The following is a 19,778-nucleotide window of genomic DNA, read 5'->3' on the forward strand; positions in this document are numbered from 1 at the left end:
GAGACCAAACCTTTGGTACATTCAGTGCAAAATATAATTTAAACACAGGACAAGACTGACATACATATATTACAGCTATATACAAATATGGAGATATATTGGAATACATGCAGGTTCACATTTTCAACAACTGTATTCAAGAGAGGCTTTTTCATAAGCCTATTACACGATCAGTGAGCCATAATGTTTAAATAACATCACAGATGTATGAAAAAGGCATGAGTATGGAAGTAAAATTTGTTTTATTATTATTATTATTTTTGTCCCCTGTCCCACCCCACCCCTTGTTAACAGCAACTCCTCATGCAAATAAAGCTAATCTGGACTCCTGTTGTTTCACTAGTTCCAGCATGCAATATCAAGCTATGACACTACGCCATTTAAGGGTCAAACTTAGGTACTGCTTTTTGACCCTGCATGCAGCATTTAATCCAAAGATCAATTACATAGAGAAAGGAGCACTGCTGATTTGATTAAGCCAGGTCCTAGGATCTGTGCTTTGGCCAGATCAGCATTCGTGTGGAGTGAATGTGTAATTTGGTGTATTGTAGAGAGTGTGTGTGTGTGTGTGTGTGTGTGTGTGTGTGTGTGTGTGTGTGGCGGGGTTTGGGGATCACAGACAGGTGAAAAAGAAATGACGTTTCTGTAAACCAGGGTTGCAAATTCTCACCCAAATATGAGACATTACAATTTTATCATCACCTGCGATTTTTGTGTAATTAAGTATAAACAAAGGATTCGATTTGTGGTTCATTAAAGCTATAGTTCACCCAGAAATACTAATTCTCTTATCATTTACTCACCCTCATGCCATCACCGATGTGTATGAATTTCTTTCTTCTACTGAACACAAATATTTCTAGGAGAATATCTCAGCTCTGTGGGTCCTCACGATGCAAGTGAATGTTGGACACATTTTTAAAGGTCCAAAAAGCATATAAAAGGCAGCATAAAATGAAACCATATGGCTCCAGTGGTTAAATCCATGTCTTCAGAAGCGATATGATAGGTGTGGGTGAGAAACAGATCTACACCTGTATATTTAAGTACATTTTTACAATATATTCTTCTCCCTGCCCAGTAGGTGGCGATATGCACAATGAATGTGAATTGCCAAAAACAAAAGTTGAGATTTATAGTAAAAAAGGTCTTAAATATTGATCTGTTTCTCACACTTATCTATCATATTACTTCTGAAGACATGGATTAAACCACTGGAGTCTTTTGGATTGCTTTTATGCTGCCTTTATGTGCTTTTGGAGCTTCAAAGTTTCAGTCACCATTCACTTACATTGTGAGGACCTACAGAGCTGCAGTATTAATCTAAAAATCTTCGTTCTGCAGATGAAAGAAAGTCATACAAATCTGGGATGGCATGAGGGTGAGTAAATGATGACAGAATTATCATTTTTGAGTGAACTGTCCCTTTAAAGAAACATCCTGCTCAAAGATTTTTCTAATTGTTATATAATCGACGATATTTCCATAACACCTCACACCACTTGCTTTGATGCTCCCTAACCAGGCTACAACACTTTTGGAGGGGATTCCCAGCATCATGTTTTCCTTTCTTTCACTTTCCTTTATTTTCCATAGTAACTTGTTTACCAGCCAGTCAGGACTGGTTTTAACTTCTACAGCCCTGATTTAAGCAACTCCAGTGGACTGCACATATTACCATATGCTATTTACAATACCCAGTTTAATAAAAATAATTTCAAGGCCGCTGTTTGTGTCTCTGTTACTACAGTTTGGAACAACCCCTCCTAAATGAATAATATCCAAAAATACTTTACACATATTGCACATGGTGATCCGTGCTTCTACATTCATAGTTGTTTTTTTTTCAGTGATATTTGTGGGGTGCGAGGATGAGAAGTGGATTAAAAATGTGTTACGGTAGTGAGTGTTTGCTAGTTATTTGTAGTTTAGCAGACATCAAAGTGTAATCCTCGGACTGTTTGTAATTGTATTGGTTGGATAAGTGCTTTGCTCAGGAGCACAATGGAGACACTTGCAACTCTCTATTTAATGGTTCACGCTTTCCATGGTTTGAACCCAGAGCCATTGGGTTACCAGCCCAAACTTGCAACCACTATGCTGGCATCACTACATTTGGTGCATGGACATCTAGAGGTGTGTTTACATGCTATGTGGTGTTATTATGCGTTTTATTTTCTGTTAGATGGGAAAATCAGCTTATTGTGTTTTCAGAGCTGCAGCCAAGATCAATAAAAGACAAACATTTAACAACATTGAAAACGTTTGTGATGTTTTTAAAATATTGTATACATTTATATTTTTAAACAGCATATGTTTTGTTTATAATTTTTTTTTAGAGATGGAATTATCTGTACATATACCCGGAAGCTTGACCTTTGGCCTAGTTTGTTTACAATCTGAAATCTGAATTTGAAAGATTTTTATTTGGAGTTCTGAATTTATTTTTAAAACCTGAAAATTTGAATCTGTAATTTTACAACTAAATATATTTACAGCTAATTCCACCTCTAAAAAAAAATATCTTCTGTTAAAAAATCCAAATGTATAAAATACAGCACAAACATGTTACATTTTGTTAAATATAATATGACAGAATAGGGCTGCTAAGGTTGTAGTCCCGGAAGAGGATTCGTCATGGGTTCCTTCAACGTATGAGGAAAATAAAGCTGCGTACACACTGCCAGTGACTTTGTCGCTGCAGGTCGCCAGTGGCTGGCGGTGAAGTCGCTAGTGGGTGTTCCCACTACTGGTTGCCTAGTAATGTTTATAAATGACATTCACGGATGTCATTTCATTGCTGTTGACAGCGAATCACTTTTCTTGGTGCTAAAAGCAAACATTTTGGAGGGAAAAGACTAAATATAAATGCAATCAGTACATAAAATGCTTTATATCAAAGATGAATGAGAAACAAGGCATGCTGTTTGCCATAGCGGCTGTTTATCTGTGGGGAAAACGCAAACGGCGGTCTGTCTGGGTCCACAAATCCATTCAAAATTAACATTTGAGGTATGAAAGTGTGCAATTTATGGAGTCAGCACGGCGAGTACCACTGGCTGGTGCAAGAACTGCGGCTGGATATACCGTATCCATATCATAGAGCACTGGAAAACTGCTAACAGCAAGAATTAGCCTTTCATCCATCTTTCCATTACTGCAGGAGCTGAGAGAGAGAGAGAGAGAGAAGGATCACATGAGCTCTCCCGTCTTCTCTGCTATTGGCTGTCGCTTCCGTTAGTCGCTCTTCATTTGAATAAAGTTGAACTTGTCTCAACTTTGTTGCGTCGCTGGACACGCCCACATCTAGTCGCCAACGGTCACGACAGCTCGTGTCGCCGGTTGCTCTCATTGAAAATGAATGGTATGGATTCGCTGTCACGCGCGATGTCGCTGGCAGTGTGTACGCAGCTTAAGGTCTGTGGTGCAGGTGAACATCACTTGATGATACGTGTCATACTGACACAGTCATACATCAAACGTGAATTTTGAAGCTGTATTGAATTGTACACTTTTTTTAAACACACGACAGCTTCAAAATGTACATTTGAGGTATGAAAGTGTGCAATTTATGTTGTAGAAAGAAGTCATGATTACCACAGACCTTATTTTACTCGTAAGTTGAATAACCCCATTATAGAAACCCATTGGAAAATGCAGAGGGAACCCATGGAGAATTAGACTTTTGGGTTTGCCTTCAAATTGACATCACGACTGAACAGCTCTATTTCAATGAACACAATTCAGATTGAAATAGTCAATAATCATTAGTCTAGCCCCATAGACCGATCCCTCGAAATAAAGACCTCAACCAGAAATCATTGCTAGCAGTCAAACCAGCCAAAACAAGAGCAACAAAATAAACAGTACATATTGATTGAAATCAGCTGACGATGACAAAGAACTGCAGAAAAAACAAAACATCATAGGGTTGTAATTTTAAACCCTCTGGACATAGAATGAGCTACATCAAAGTGACTAGATAACTGTAAAGAACTTGGACTTGAATTAATGTGGCGCTATCTGAAACCTTTGGGAAAGACCAGAGAATGCTACAACCCAGACCAAAACGTACTGACCTTAACCAGTCCAATAGCTAAGACTGAAATCATATGATCAGGACTTCAGCTCTGATGTCTCTGAATATGTAAGTTTGCATGTTTTCTTTGTGAGGACTAGAAAGAAGTCACAGTTGGCGTTCAGTACAGTATAGACCAGGAATTGGCACTTGAGTGCAGCGAGTCATTTGATGGCATATATTCCAGATCTGCAGACTCTGGATATAACTATGATGTAAGTCTCCAGTAAAGAAGGCCATAGTGGAGTAAAAGTACTACAAGGTGAGCCAAGTTGTTTTGATAGCACTTTTGTGATGGTGGTGTTGGGAGCTCACTCCAGTCCAAAGGTGCTGGTTTCTTCCACAGCAGTGAGCATTTTCTCGTAGAGCATGGAGAAGGAGGAATAAGGAGGCAGATCCAGGCGGTTAAAGCAGGTGTGAGCCCTACACAAACACAAAAGCAGACATGTACTCAAACATATATACACAAACTCTGTCCTTTGAAGAGGTCTAGGGCTCGTTTTAATTTCCTTAACATTAACCAAGATTAATAAATGCTTTAAAAGTATTGTTCCTTGTTAGTTCATGTTAACTGTTGTGTTAATTCAAGTTGACATATGACCTTGGCATTAGCTGATTGATAAGGAGTATTTTTTTCACATTTCCTTTGTCTTCCCATTTGCTTCAACAGCAAAAGTAAAAATCCACTATTACTTTTTCACAGCTTTCCAAGTGTGTTGGATTATGGCAGTCAGAAGAGAAAAAGATGCCAGATTTACTGTCACACCCTCAGCTTCTTTTCGAACTCCTCCTACACCGTATGTCCGATTCGCACCAAAATTGGGGTGTGTCTACTATGAACACTCCTGATAAAAATGTATCAAAGGAATTTCGATTTGTCGAAGCGTTGCAAAGATATAAGCCAACGAATTGGTCAGGTGTCATGCATTTTGTACGTATTGACCAATATCTACCAAACGAAAAGGCCAAATGTTACGAAACTTGATAAACATAGACAACAGGACATTCTGAGGATGCAAAGTCACAAAATATTTCCCCTATAGGGGGGCTACAACAAAAACACACCAATAACTCCGCAACCATATGATCAATGAAGTTGAAAATTGGTATGCATCTTGTAGGGGCCAAAAGGCAAACATATCCAACAATATCAGTCGGACAAATAAAAAAACATGGCCGCCAGCAGCCAATCACATTTCAGCAGCTAATAACATCAAATCTGAATGGCCGACCATTATGAAACTTGAGATATTTGTAGACAGTGTTAGAATGAGGCTGTGTACCAAGTTTTATGAAAATCGGCCACAACGTGGCGCTATAACAAGGAGATTTACAGTTTCACCAATAACTCCGCAACAGAGTTGAATAATCTCAAAGTTCTTTTTTTCTCTCTAATTCCTTGCACCAAGACCTACAAAATGTCTATCTTCATTTTATGGCATTTTATAAAATGTTTCCGCTATTCTAATTTTCTAAAAAAGCTACTTTTTCTAACTGCTCCAAGGCAGTATAACCCATTCTCACAAAAAATTGGTGTGTGTCTACTTTGAACGCTCCTGACAAAAATTTATCAAAGGAATTTTGATATAAGCCAATTAATTGGTCAGGCATCATCCATTTTGTGTGTATTGACCAATATCAACCAGACAAAAAGGCCAAATGTTACGAAACTTGATACACATGTACAACAGAACATTTTGAGTCTGCATACAAAATCACCTATAGGGGGCGCTACAACTAAAAAATGCTCATAACACAGCAACTGTATTATCAATGAAGTTTGTATGCTTCCTGAAGGGGCCAAATGCTTACATATTCTACAATATGACTGCATATTGTAGAACATGGCCACCAGAAGCCACCAGAAGCCAATCATATTTCAGCAAAATGGCTGTATAAATGGTGTGTAAATTATTGTATATTATCCAATGTTACCTGCTATTGTGAACTACATCTAGGACTCCCTTGGTCAAAATATGATCAAAGAAATGTTGAACTTTAGTTATTTAGGGGTTGCATTTATCATGTGTGTTATCAAGCCTATAATTCCTAAAATACATATTTTAACTTCTAAAACCTTTTTGGAGATTGAGTGCTTTGTAGCTTTATAACAGTTAAAAAGTAAAAAAAAAAAAATGACCACAATAACTATTATCCTGTTTCAGGATCGTTGAACACAAGACATCAGTCATATATAACAGTGGTTTTCAAACTTTTTCAAGAGGGACCCTTTTTTTTAAATTTTTTTTTGGACGCGACCCATAGGCTTGTGCGCAGAACAAAAAGCACTTTTTTAACCACTTTTGATGATGCACGTGCACTTGCTGATCCTTGACGCGATTGGAACGCAAAGTCGATTCTGAAATAATTTGATCAAGCTATAGGCCTACATACAGGAATGTTAACCAATTAATAGCCTATCGCTTGCTGCATGCTTAAAAAATACACAAAACATATTCCACAACAAACTCTTTAAATGTAATATTCATTATATACAGAACAGAACAAGAATTAAAAAATAATAATAACTTTAAACAAGCCAAAACGAAATAATTTAAAGCGAAAGTAAAAGTAAGGGCATAGGCGGAAATCGCGGGGGGGTCAGGGGGGTCAGGACCCCCCCATCTGAGGGTTGTCCCCCCCTAAAATATAATTAAAATATTTGTAATGTTAATAATATAATGATATATTCTTAAAATAATTGTTTAAGAAATAAAATAATACAAATGCAAACGGGGCAACAACCAAAAAAACCTTGGTGTCCCCTTCAAAAATTGCTCTTGAGAATTGTTATGTTTATTGTCCCCCCCAACATTTTGATGAAATTTTCGCCCCTGAGTAAGGGGCATTATGCTCACGTAACTCTCTCATTAGAATCACGTTGCAATATCAACAGGAAAAAAATCATCCTTTTCACATGCGCAAAAATGTGCTTGGAAACATCACGTGGAGCGGTACGTGCTTACGCTGAATAGTAGGCTACGAATTGTAGGCCTACTACTGACTATTTTAACAGAGCAGTGTGATTTTTATATTAGGCCTAGTTGACTATTTTATTATCATATTTTGCCAACATTTCACCGCATATTACGCACATTGGTATTGCTGCATGGACTGCGTCCGAACAGTTGACAAACCCAAACTTCAAAAAATCATCTTTATATGGCCTTACTCCGGGTTTCTGCTTTTTCTTTGCTGGGAAAGTACTGCTACTCTGTTGACATGCATCGCCTTCATTATCTTCCCTGCTGATCTCCGCTGTTCGCGGCAGGGTTTGATGGTTGACCGCGTTTTCTGCTGCTTCATTTAAAGGGGTCTCGGTCTCTGACCCTCTTTTTCTTGTGAAAAAATCATAAATGGTTTTTGACTTTGGTTTGCTCATGTTCAGCATAAAATAAATTCATTACGGGCTACTTATTTCACGGTACCGAATATTTTCATCATCTCATGGGAAAATAAAATAAAATGGCTGCATATCAACAACACTGCGCACAAGGTTTTTTGTTTTGTTTTGTGTTGCCTAGGGCTACGAGTAGGTCGGTCAGGTGACATGTGGATTATTTATTTTGCATGAACTTGAATGTTTTTTTTTGTGTACTTCTAATCAAAGCTATTATTATTAATATTATTAAAAAACGAAATAATTATTATTTTATTTTTTTTTTATTTTAAATCACTGGCGACCCATTTTTTAATTCTCGCGACCCACCCGAGGGTCGCGACCCAGGGTTTGAAAACCACTGATATATAACGGCAGTCACTTATTTCCAGGGGTTTCAGTACAGTGTAAAAATGTGACGTGGTAGTGTAGGCGTTCTCCTAATTCAAAATTTGCATCAACAAAAACATTTACCGATTTCCCTATTTTGTCTTAGATTCTCCATGGCTGTTCCATCAGTTTGCTGTCGCTGTTATGAAAATCCCGCGATGAAAATATGAAACGTCCGCGGAAAGAAGGCACTATAATGCGCATTTGTTTTATGTCATGGCCACGCCCCTTGTGCGTCGCTGTACTGAAACCCCTGTACTTTAGTGAATGCCGATATATAACACCAGTTTGCAAATTCAGCAACTTACAAAGTACATATATATTCATTTTTTGCATACTTTGAAAGTTCTTAAAAGGCTTAAACCCTGTTAATTGCTGCTTGCAGCTACATTTATTATTATTATTATTATATTTCTATTTACAATTGTATTAATTATATAATTTGTATTGGTATTTTTCCACCTGCTGTCATAGAAATATTTTTAAGTCACTGCAAAAGGGGCTGGTGGAAGAAGTTGGAGAGGGTAAAATCTTTGTTTTTTTTGACCACTTTGTTATTTTGATTATATTTTTGTTTCGTTTGAAGTGTAATTTGAATATATAAATATTTTTGGTTAAATTGTTTTGTGTTTAATAATTAGTAAAGATTAATAATACTTCTATTCTCCATAATTTAATGGAGCGAACATCCAAATTCTGACGAGAACCACATTTTCCATGCATATAAAAGGAGAGCGTCACTGTCATAGACGCACTTTAAAGCACTAAAGAACATAAGTCCATATTTCTACTCTTCTAATTCATTACATACAGTCCATTTACACTATCAACTTCTTATGAATGTGCAGTCTTTGATTATATAGCTGATGCTTGACAGGGAATGAAATATATAATAGGACGCAGACGTAACCGGAGAAGAACCTCAGAATTAAACTGCTCTTGATCCAACCCATTAGCATGCAAGATTTCACCAAACCCACTTGCGCCTAGACTTAGAAAATACCAATACTTCATGGCCATGACCACTGACTTTGCATGTATGTCTTATGGCATAGTGCTGCATTTAGCACAAGCACTCTTAAAATATGTCCCTAAATTATAAACAATTGTATTAATAGATATAAAACCCACAGCAAGACCTTATACGAGACACTTCACACAGCTGTAGTTTTAGAAATACCGTGGTAGGGAGGTGACTTTGCCCCATTTCTCCATGCAGAATCGACGTGGGCCGTTACTGCCCCGCAGAGAGGCGAAGCCCTCATAGGGAATGCTGGAAGTGCCAGTAACAAACTGAAGAAAAGCAGAACAAATGTTGACTTGGTTAATTTCACTGACCTAGCAGGAGAAGAGCTTAAGGTTTGTAGAGGAATTAACATTACTTTTGCTCTAAGACTGCATACGGTATAAATGACTGTTTAGAGCTCATAAAATCCACGCTGTTGTTTGATCTGAGTTTACCTGAAGAAGTCTGAGTCTCTGTTCATTATTGAAACGCTCCACTGCAGCCCAGAACCATCTAATCACTATGTGGTTGTCATAGTAACCTTTAAAACAGAGATTAGGTTATAAAAATGGAGGCCATCACCCTGGACCTTGATATCTTGCTGTTTTCTTTTAAATCGTTTTTCTAAACTAGTTATACTCTTGCCTGTCTGGTACAAAATTACCTCCTCTGTATTCTGTATTGTTTCTCCAGTCTGACAGGTCAATCTCTGCTGTTCCAGCAATGACCAGCTCCAGCTCACGGGCATCAAACACTGAGACGAGTCGGACATCCACCACCTGCGCAGCCACATGGGTCTCAAATCAATCAGAGTTAAATCACACGTCATTAGTAAATCACAGATTCAGATGGTGTCACACCTCATAGAATCCCCGCACAAGACTCTCTGTCTGCTGGGCCACACCCCTCTCAATCCTCCATTTCACCATGCGTTCAATGTACTCTTTCTTGTTCTTGTCGGACACAGGGATGCCAGATCCACCCGGCTTCAGCTCACGCTCTGTGATCTGACATAAATAGATACCAATAAACCACTAATATACTTATTTGTTCCAGAAAAGAAGAGGTGTGCTTGTCCGTGCATAATTTGCCACTATGATGTTAAAGTTGTTCCAACAATGTTCCCAGTGTTCGCTAATACATTGCTTAAGTGTTCTGAGTGTTATGTACAAAAAATGGACACTAATAATAGTAATATTTGCCTTAGCAAACATTACTAACAAATAGTACACTGCTTGAAGATATGTGTAGAGCGGAGGAGGGTGGGGCCGGGCTGGAACAACGCACGCCCGGTCCCCAATCAGCCTGATGGGGGCACGTGAGGGATTAAGACGGCCGGTGACGACGGTTCGAGAGAGAGAGAGAGAGAGAGAGAGAGAGAGAGAATGACACGCAGCTGCTCTGTGTGTTTATATTTGTGTGTTTTTGGTTTAGTTTTTCATTAAACTATTATTTATATTGCCAAGCTGGTTCTAGACTCCTCCTTGCCCTAAACCCGCTTTACATTGGTGCCGAAACCCAGGAGGGAGGAGGGATGCCCGTCGCGGAGTCCTCGGCACTGCTGTCCACCCAGGGGAGACCCGACCGCCCAGACGTGCGGAGCGGCCGCCGACCGCGAGGCGAGTGGGGACTGGACTCCCCGACTGCCTGGAGTGATGGAGCCACTGCCAGTGGCGGAGGAGAGTCCCCACAGGTCGCAGAGAACGCGGAGGGGCATTCTGTCTGCTGGGGGTCCATCTGACTCCGGTCCGCCTGGGAAGGAGCGGCTGCCGTCTGCCTGAGAGGGGGAGGAGTGATCGGGGACCACATGACGGTGCATCAGAGAACCGGTGAGAGAGGTTTTTTTTTCTCTCTCTCTCTTCTCTCCTGTCACTCCATGTTGGCCTTTATCCCTCGCCTATATTGTTTTGTTGTTTTTTTTTACCCTCCTGCCTCCTTCCAGGTTGAGCAAGGCGGGGATGACCTGCTGGCAGATGGGGCGCAAGGCACTCCCCCCCCTCCACCCAGAGAGGAGGGGGGTATGTACGTCATGCTGTTGGCTCCCTGGCCTGAGGCAACGCTGGGAGGAGTGTAGAGCGGAGGAGGGCGGGGCCGGGCTGGAACAACGCACACCCGGTCTCCAATCAGCCTGATGGGGATCACGCGAGGGATAAAGGCAGCAGGTGACGACGGTTCGAGAGAGAGAGAGAATGACATGCAACTGCTCTGTGTGTTTATGTTTGTGTGTGTTTGGTTCAGTTTTTCATTAAACTATTATTTGTTTTGCCAAGCCAGTTCTTGCCTCCTCCTTTCCCTAAACCCGCTTTACAATATGTTACTCTTGAGAGGTTTTAGGACTTTTCTAGATGTAAATGTAGAATGGATAAAGAGGTATTCCCTCTATATACACTGATGCCCATTCTAACCTGTCCAAACACCTCCTCGTTAACAGTAAATGTGAGATCCAGCATATCCTCAATGTCATTGTCCTTCATCCACTGCAGACTCTGATGGAATTCCTCATCCAGAAATTCCAGATCACTCAGATCACATGGGCTGCAAAAGACAACAAAGTCACAGTTCAGTTTACAAGTCTAAAATTACAGACACATGCTCTACTTAAGAATGTGTATGGTCACTCAAAAAGCAATGACTGGAAATGTACTCAATAGTCTGATCTAGTTCAGTCGAGAAAAACAGAAAAGACTTACATGCGAAGAAGGCCTTTGTAGAAGGGTCGTGTGAAGAATGCATCCAACAAGTACTGATGAATTAGAGCAAGACCCAGAATTCGCCCACTGAACCGGAACCTGACGAACACAATATTACAGTCTAAAAATACTTGGCATGACAGAAATTAAATCCACCCATTAATTGGTTCCTTACCACTCATGATGGTTGTCCACAAATGCTGACATTGGGCTGATCTGCACAGTGTAAGTGTCATTAGCTGAGTATTCAAAAAGTCCATAGTATGGATTAAAGAGCTCACGGGAAACCAGGAAGAAGAATTCTCTGGATGGGCCACTATAGTCCAATCTGAAAAACAATAGACAGTTAAAATATAAAGTAGAGACAATTTCAGATCAATGCACACATATAATATTCTGTATACCAAACATTATTACTGTGTTAAAGGTATCTATAATAGTGAGCTCATTACATGATAAAATCACAGAGAATAAAGCATACAGACCCCTCTTCTCCCACAAAGCTGACGTAAAGCTTGCTTCTCTGGAGGTCTTTGCGAGAAAAGCACATGATCTGGTTGAAAGCATCCTCCAGCAGATGATCTCTTCTAATTTTCAACCTAGAAAGGGAAGATCATAAAACCACATAGCAGAGAATCCAAAGAAAAACAGATGAACGTACCCATATCAAAAGTGGTTCCATATCTCATATAAGAGCTTGTAATTCTTGGCCCTAACTTTGTAAGGATGTAATTCCGGTTCTTTAGTCTTATTTTATTCCAATAGATGGCAGAAAGAACTACAAAAAACATTTTTTTTTTCAATCTTCAATCACAAATTGACGATCTGAAATGTAGGTGGCGCTCTATCAAATTATAGCCCTCACAGATGTGCTCATCTGTGGACAATCAGTCTAACACCCCATTGTTTCATTGAACATCTCGACCTCTATGTGTACTAGAAACTCAATCTAGGTGTCATTAGAAGGCGGAGATCATTCCCTTTCAATAGTAATCAATAGTTGATAATATATATATATACTTTTCCTGCTGGACAGCATATTTTGTTCTGGACATCTAAGATATAACATTGGTGTGACGAGGAGGAGGGTGGGGCCGGGCATTGGGTCCACACGGCCAGCCCCCAAGCGGGCTAATCAGCCAAGGAGAGGGATGGGGCCGAGCCAGATGTGGCAGTTTCGAGAGAGAGAGAGCCTCATGCAGCTGCCATGTGTACATTGTGCTTTGTGTGTTTTTGTTTAAGGTCTTATTAAAGTATTGTTCAGCAGATTCCTGCCTCCTTGCCCATTTGAACCATGTTAAATGAGTGCCGAAGACAGGGAAGGAGGAGGGATGCGCTGTCGTGGAGTCCCTGCCACTGCCATCTGCCCAAAGGATTACCAATTAAGTAAAAAGTGGCTAATATTTAAAAGCAGATATAAAGTTTTAAGCTATTTGGGACTTACAGCAGCAGTGATTGGCACATAAAAGACACAGAAATGTTGATGTTTTACGGAAATTATATTTCACTTTGTGATTCTTTTGAAAATTCCTCAAACTGTGGTATTAGGGCAACAGAATAAACTGTTAAGTCGCATTCCTGTATTTTAAGGGCAAAACTTTTTTGCAACATTGTGCCCCCTTTTGGACACGCAGAGTTGAAGAGTTTAAAAACCTTCCTATCACACAATTATTGCCCTAACCCATAATCCATCCATCCATCTTCAACCGCTTAGCCAAAGTTGGGTCGCGGGGGGAGCAGCTCCAGCAGGGGGCCCCAAACTTCCCTATCCCGAGCCACATTAACCAGTCCTGACTGGGGGACCCAGAGGCGTTCCCAGGCCAGTGTGGAGATGTAATCTCTCCACCTAATCCTGGGTCTTCCCAGAGGCCTCCTCCCAGCTGGATGTGCCTGAAACACCTCCCTAGGGAGGCCCCCAGCGGGCTTCCTTACCAAACCACCTCAACTGGCTCCTTTCGACGCAAAGGAGCAGTGGCTCTACTCTGAGCTCCTCACGGATGACTGAGCTCCTCACCCTATCTCTAAGGGAGAAGCCCGTTCAGGGTATTCGGCCTTCTTGGAGACCCTGAATGGAGTCCTGAATAGGGCCCCAGTAGGGGACTCCATAGTGATGCTGGGTGACTTCAACGCACACGTGGGAAATGACAGGGACACCTGGAGAGGCGTGATTGGGAGGAATGGTCTCCCCGATCCGAACCTGAGTGGATGTTTGCTGTTAGACTTCTGTGCTAGTCATGGATTATCTATATCAATCACCATGTTTGAACATAAGGATGCTCATAAGTGTACGTGGTACCAGAGCACCCTAGGCCGAAGGTCGATGATCGATTTTGTAATCGTGTCGTCGGATCTGAGGCCATATGTTTTGGACATTCGGGTGAAGAGAGGGGCGGAGCTGTCAACCGATCACCATCTGGAGGTGAGGTGGGTCAGGGGGTGGGGAAAGACTCTGGACAGACCTGGGAAGCCCAAGCGAGAAGTGCGGGTGAACTGGGAACGTTTGGAGGAGGCTCCTGTCCATGAGATCTTCAACTCACACCTCCGGCGGAGCTTTTTAGGCATCCCTAACCCATAATCAACACCTTAAATCTGTGAGAAATTATAGGCTAATATGAAAACTGTTTAGGCCCCTAAACCCAGACCTAATTCTATAATTTTCAATTGGTTGATAGGAATATCATTAAAGGACCAACAAAGATGTTGACTGGGTAAACCACATTGACCAAGGAAATCTTGCTGGTTAAGCTAGTGAAAAAACCTGGTGGGGGACATCAGCACACCAGCATTCAAAACACATCATATGTTGTTGACCAGCAATGCTAGTCAAATGTCTTGGAACTGGAACTCACTTCACTTTTCCTGGCCCCTGCCCGTAGCCCTTGTTCTCCAGTTTGCGGTAAAAGCTTCTTAGTTTGGCCTCAAAATCACGCTTGTAGGGCGCAGGGGCTCGGGCATTTGCTCGAGATGTACCTATGAGCAAGAGAGGGTGTGAATAACAAGACATGGGAAGATAACAACACCTGGCAGATCTATCCACAATGCAAATCTCTGTTTTAAAATATGCATGATCAGATAAACATACAGATTAGTCCACAGGGCCCCCCACTTTCATTAGCTAATTACAAATATTATAATAGCGGACACAAGATAGGAAAACAGTGGGTACGACTGAGAGAGGGAAGAATTAATAGGATGTGAGTCTGGCCCATGTGACCTCTCACCAGGGGAGCTCTGTGGGGAGGGATGACAGTAGCTGGAGAGCAGTAAGGCATTGGGCGGCACATACAACATCACTTCCTCTTCAAACAGGCTGCAAGGAGAGAGAGAGAGCTGTGTAACAGGTGTGTGTTTTCTAACCTGAGTTAGGCTTAAAAAAGCAGGCCAATGCATGCATGACATTTCAGGCAAAGGGAAACACACAGTCAGCTCTAATTAAACAGGATGCAAAAGCTACAAATTCACTCGCACTCACATACGCCCACTAACCTAAGTAACATAACAAGGTCTGCATCGCTAGACAGACGGGTTAACCCAGATGGCCCCTCATTGCGGATGAATTGAACCTTCTCCCTGGAAATACAGCCAAGCATATACATGGAACAACTTTAGTATTCAGCTAATTTAGCATGAGAAAAAATTAAATAAGTGTAGCACAAACTCTCAAACAAACTCTCAAACTCATGTACTTGTGCATTACTCATGTAATTACAGGCTTGTGTATTTCAAGCTTCATTTGAATATTAAATATATTTGCCTGGCATAGTAGTGTGTTTGTAGTACGACAACATAAGATCCCACTGCAGGATCTAAAACACGTTTTAAGTACTTTTACTCAGATATACCTGTTTTCATCTAACTATTGTTCCTCTTAGCCGTTTAGATTTAAATAGTGCTTATTTTAACATTAGAGATTACCAAAGCACTTTACACTGTGTCCCAATCACCCATTCACACACACACTCACACACCAATGGCGGCAGAGCTGCCATGCAAGGTGCTAGCCTGATATTGGGAGCAACTTGGGGTTCAGTGTCTTGCCCAAGGACACTTCGGCATGTGGAGTCGTGTAGGCCGGGAATCGTACCGCCAACCCTGTGATTGGCAGCCGACCCGCTCTACCACCTGAGCCACAGCCGCCCACACAAGTTTTTAGCTCCTAGCATAGGTACTTTTTGGGAAAAGAGGTGATGCCGAAACCTGTGATTCAAACACGTGATTTCTGGATTACTTAATTGATTTTTTTCTGGGATGAGAGACATAAATAATAAGATATTTATTGAGAGTGGGTAAATTAAATATATTATAAACATAACCGTCATGAAATCTAATTTACATAAGGAAAGTGTTACGTGCCTATAACTGCATTTTTAACTTTCAGTCAATGGTGAGTAGTTCATTACAGTATTTTATTTTGAGTCATAAAAGCCTTTATTGTAAAAGATTGTGTTGATAAATAGGTTCACAGTGCATTTTCAACATGTTTTCTGCTAAGTTCAGCATGTACTCATCTCTCCTCTCACTGTGGCTTCAGTGACGCAGCACCACACCTGTCTCACTCGCCCAGTGTAAGGATTGTAACCTGAAGATACAGTTTGTTAAACAGCCCTAACAAAAAAGTAGGCCAATCCTGGTGTTCTCCATCAGTTTTGTTGATTTTGTTGTTGTTGTTACTATTGAATTGCATGTGCAAACGATGTCAGAAGATAAATGGTCCACACTAGATGACGTCACTACAAATTATTTTAGTTTTTTTGTATGTGTGTGTGTGTGTGTGTATGCGCGAATGCAAGAGGGAAAAGTCTCGGTGTGCATTACTTCTTAAGAGTTCTCATCTAGAAAGTTCCTAAGGGGAAAGTAAATGAACTGTATGTGGGAAAGGGGCTACACATGTTGTCAGGAAAACATACTGTACCTAAGGGAGTGGTTTCTCACGAGCTCTGGCTGTCTCTCTTGTAGAATCTCAAAAATGTTGGGTTGCCGAAGAAAGGCAACAATCTTCTCATTATAGGCTGCAAAAACACAGACTGTGTTTTACTGTGTATCTACAGCATGTCCATGTGATTATACGTATGTCACTGTTTGCACATGTACTCACCAACAGGCACCAAGTCCTGACTGTTTCTTGACCGACCCTGGACAGTTGGACTTGGAGAGCGGGAGTCATCTGCTACCTGAAACATCAAAGGAGGCTTAACAGGTTTCACAAATGTATTTAATCTTTGCCAAAAATTCTAGGCACCCTTTCAAACAAATTGAAACTAGCTGCAAACTTGCAGCTCGTGATTTTCACATGCAAATGAGTTTTTGCCAAGCCACAAATTTGTGGCAAAAGTTTGCAGTTCTTCGCCAGTAGTGATGAAACTCTGGCAAGCCTTTGGCAACAATGGACAATTTGCCGCAAGTTTGCCATGAACTCTTGATTTTCATAAGGACACTTTTCACCATGCTTTCTGGACATGGAACCAGGGTAATATGTTTTTTTAGTAATATTAATACCATGGTATACGAGTATGGTTCAACTTCATTCAGTACCATGGTTTATATTAAAGTCCAATGGTCGAAGCTGATTCCATCATTGTACCACGATGATGTAACAGTACTTTTTTTATAAGGGGGGGTCTATTAAATCTACACTCTCTGAGCACTTCATTAGGAACACCTGCACACCTACTTATTCATGTCAGCCAATCGTGTGGCAGCAGAGCCATGCATAAAATCCAGCAGATATGGGTTAATGTCAGTTAATCGACCGTGGCATGATTGTTGGTGACAGACGGGCTGGTTTGAGTATTTCTGTAACTGCTGATCTTCTGCGATTTTCAGGCACAACAGTCTCTAGATTTTACTCAGAATGGTGCCAAAAACAAAAACATCCAGTGAGCGGCAGTTCTGCGGATGGAAACACCTTGTTGATGCGAGAGGTCAACGGAGAATGGCCAGACTGGTTCGAGCTGACAGAAAGTCTACGATAACTCAGATAACCACTCTGCACAATTGTAGTGAGCAGAATAGCATCTCAGAATGCACAACACATCGAACCTTGAGGCGGATGGGCTACAACAGCAGAACACCACATCAGGTTCTACTTCTGTTAGCCAAGAACAGAAAGCTCACCAAAACTGGACAATTGAAGACAGGACAAACGTAGCCTGGTCTGATGAATCTCTATTCCTGCATAATTTGGTGCCAACAGCATGAATCCATGGACACAACCTGCTTTGTGTAAACAGTCCAGGCTGGTGGTGGTGTTATGGTGTGGGGAATGTTTTCTTGGCATACTTTGGGCCCGTTAATATCATCAATCATTGCTTGAATGCCACAGCCTTTTTGAGTATTGTTGCTGACTATGGGCATCCCTTCATGGCCACAATTTTCCCATCTTCTAATGGTACTTCCAGCATGATATGCACCATGTCACAAAGCAAAGGTCATCTCAAACTGGTTTTAGGAACATTGAACAACAGGACAATGAGTTCACTGTTCTACAGTGGCAGCTGACAAATCTGCATAAATTGTGTGATGCAATCATGTCAACATGGACCAGAATATCAACATCTTGTGGAATCCATGCCATGAAGGATTAAGGCTTATTTGAGAGCAAAGGGAGGCTATCCATTATTAGTATAGTGTTCCTAATAAAGTGCTCAGTGAGTGTGTATATTACATGTACAGTACATACAGTATATATGCAAATGACAAAATAGTATTGTTGGGAAACGCTAGACAACAGTTTAAAAACATGACAAGTATCATGTCAACATTTGCAATGTTCAGCCTAATGCTGTTATGTATACAGAACTAGAGCTGTGGCAGAGGGTAGATAACATGGCTCAGTTCTGACCTCTCCTACACTGTGGCTACGCTGGCGGGAGAGGTGCTGTCGGTGGACTAGTAGGCCACTGGACCGAGAGTTCTGTAAGGGCAATCGCGGTTCAATAAATGTTGTGGCACGACAGTTATGATCCACGAAGAAAGCCTGTTGTGCAAAAACACATAGACATGAAAAGTCTGAACAAAGAACTGCATAACACATCTCCAGACAGACCCATCAGCAGACTAGCATGTTTGTGGTTTTTTTTCTTGCCAGAAACACTAATTAGGTGTTAAGACAGCAAACAGATGAGCAATCCTGCTTTAAAAAAAAAGAAGAAAATCTTAAACCAGCAAACACCGGTTGGCTAATATTAGCAGGTTTAACCTGGTCTAGCTGGTCTCCAAGACTGCCCAAACAGATTTAGCTTGTTGGCTAGATAGCCTCCCATTTTGATAAACTGAAAAGTGCCCAAAACCACTCAAAACCATCAAACAGACCAGTCAGGCAGACCAGCTAAGACCAACAAACCATATTAGGCTGGTTTAATTTTTTTTTCAACAGTGACACATGAAACACAAATACCTTCAAACTCGAATTTCAGTGTTTTTCATTAGCACAATTACTCATATGCACCTCTAAGACAGAACAGGTGCAGAGTTCCAGAGGGAGAATATACACACACAAACCTTGCCAGTGTGGTCATGTTTCATCTCCCAGCCCCGTGGCAGCTCCAGCTGCTTGTTGGAGAACAGATTGAGAAAGTTGACGAGGTCCCGGTTATGCTGATAACGCTCAAAGTGCTGTGCGTCCCGCCGAACTTTACTGATCATGTGCTTCAGACAGGTGTTATTTGTGAACATGTGATAGGCACTCTAAAAGGAAACAAAGAGATCAGATCAAGAAAGGTGTACATGTAAGCTCTGATAGTTGTGTCTGTGTGTGCTTTGGCTCACAGGATTAGAATGCAGAACAGAGAAGAATTCGGGACTGGAGAGGAACTTTGCACCAGGAGACTGAAGCAGCAAAGCCAGACGAGAATGTGAGCTGGCCTGACCCATCAAGCCATCCCTACGATATTCTACACAAAGAGAAAAAACACCTCTCAAAGACACTTTTGTCATATTATGTTCATCTCACCATAGTGTTCATCTACTCAATCACATTACCATTTACTTTAGTTTTAAGTTACTTTCTAAAACACTCATTTCTATTTTCTCTTTGTCCGTTGTCGCACACCCTTTAGCTGTCACAGAAATGCAAACAGACATACAAATCATAGACTGTAAAAAAGATGGACGATGCCCCTTCGCTCTTTTCCATTGGTGAGAACTGAAGCCGCCAGTGTCCCGATATGGCGCCGACATCTTGGGACTCGAGTCTGCGCAGTTGCGATTTCGGGACCAGACCTGTGCAGTAGTGAG

The 19,778-nt window shown here is 41.1% G+C and overlaps 1 protein-coding gene across 1 annotated transcript in view; it reads right to left on the reverse strand.

The window, feature by feature from the left end:
* Positions 1-299: 299 nt before the first annotated feature.
* The window catches only part of LOC127654977 (E3 ubiquitin-protein ligase HECW2-like), a 34,742-nt gene continuing 15,263 nt past the window's right edge, over positions 300-19,778 (reverse strand). The window contains exons 13-29 of the mRNA XM_052142558.1: positions 19,311-19,435; positions 19,044-19,229; positions 18,385-18,519; positions 16,639-16,714; positions 16,456-16,552; positions 15,030-15,113; positions 14,765-14,853; positions 14,393-14,513; positions 12,029-12,142; positions 11,719-11,871; positions 11,544-11,642; positions 11,259-11,388; positions 9,714-9,860; positions 9,518-9,632; positions 9,309-9,394; positions 9,028-9,140; positions 300-4,501 (exon numbers count right to left, since the gene is read on the reverse strand). Of these exons, the coding sequence (XP_051998518.1) occupies positions 4,390-4,501; positions 9,028-9,140; positions 9,309-9,394; positions 9,518-9,632; positions 9,714-9,860; positions 11,259-11,388; positions 11,544-11,642; positions 11,719-11,871; positions 12,029-12,142; positions 14,393-14,513; positions 14,765-14,853; positions 15,030-15,113; positions 16,456-16,552; positions 16,639-16,714; positions 18,385-18,519; positions 19,044-19,229; positions 19,311-19,435 (1,982 nt within the window). The 3' untranslated portion in view covers positions 300-4,389. The remainder of the gene's footprint in view (positions 4,502-9,027; positions 9,141-9,308; positions 9,395-9,517; positions 9,633-9,713; positions 9,861-11,258; positions 11,389-11,543; positions 11,643-11,718; positions 11,872-12,028; positions 12,143-14,392; positions 14,514-14,764; positions 14,854-15,029; positions 15,114-16,455; positions 16,553-16,638; positions 16,715-18,384; positions 18,520-19,043; positions 19,230-19,310; positions 19,436-19,778) is intronic.

Source organism: Xyrauchen texanus, chromosome 14 (genome assembly GCF_025860055.1).
Source record: "Xyrauchen texanus isolate HMW12.3.18 chromosome 14, RBS_HiC_50CHRs, whole genome shotgun sequence".
In the NCBI taxonomy this organism is placed as follows: Eukaryota; Metazoa; Chordata; class Actinopteri; order Cypriniformes; family Catostomidae; genus Xyrauchen; species Xyrauchen texanus.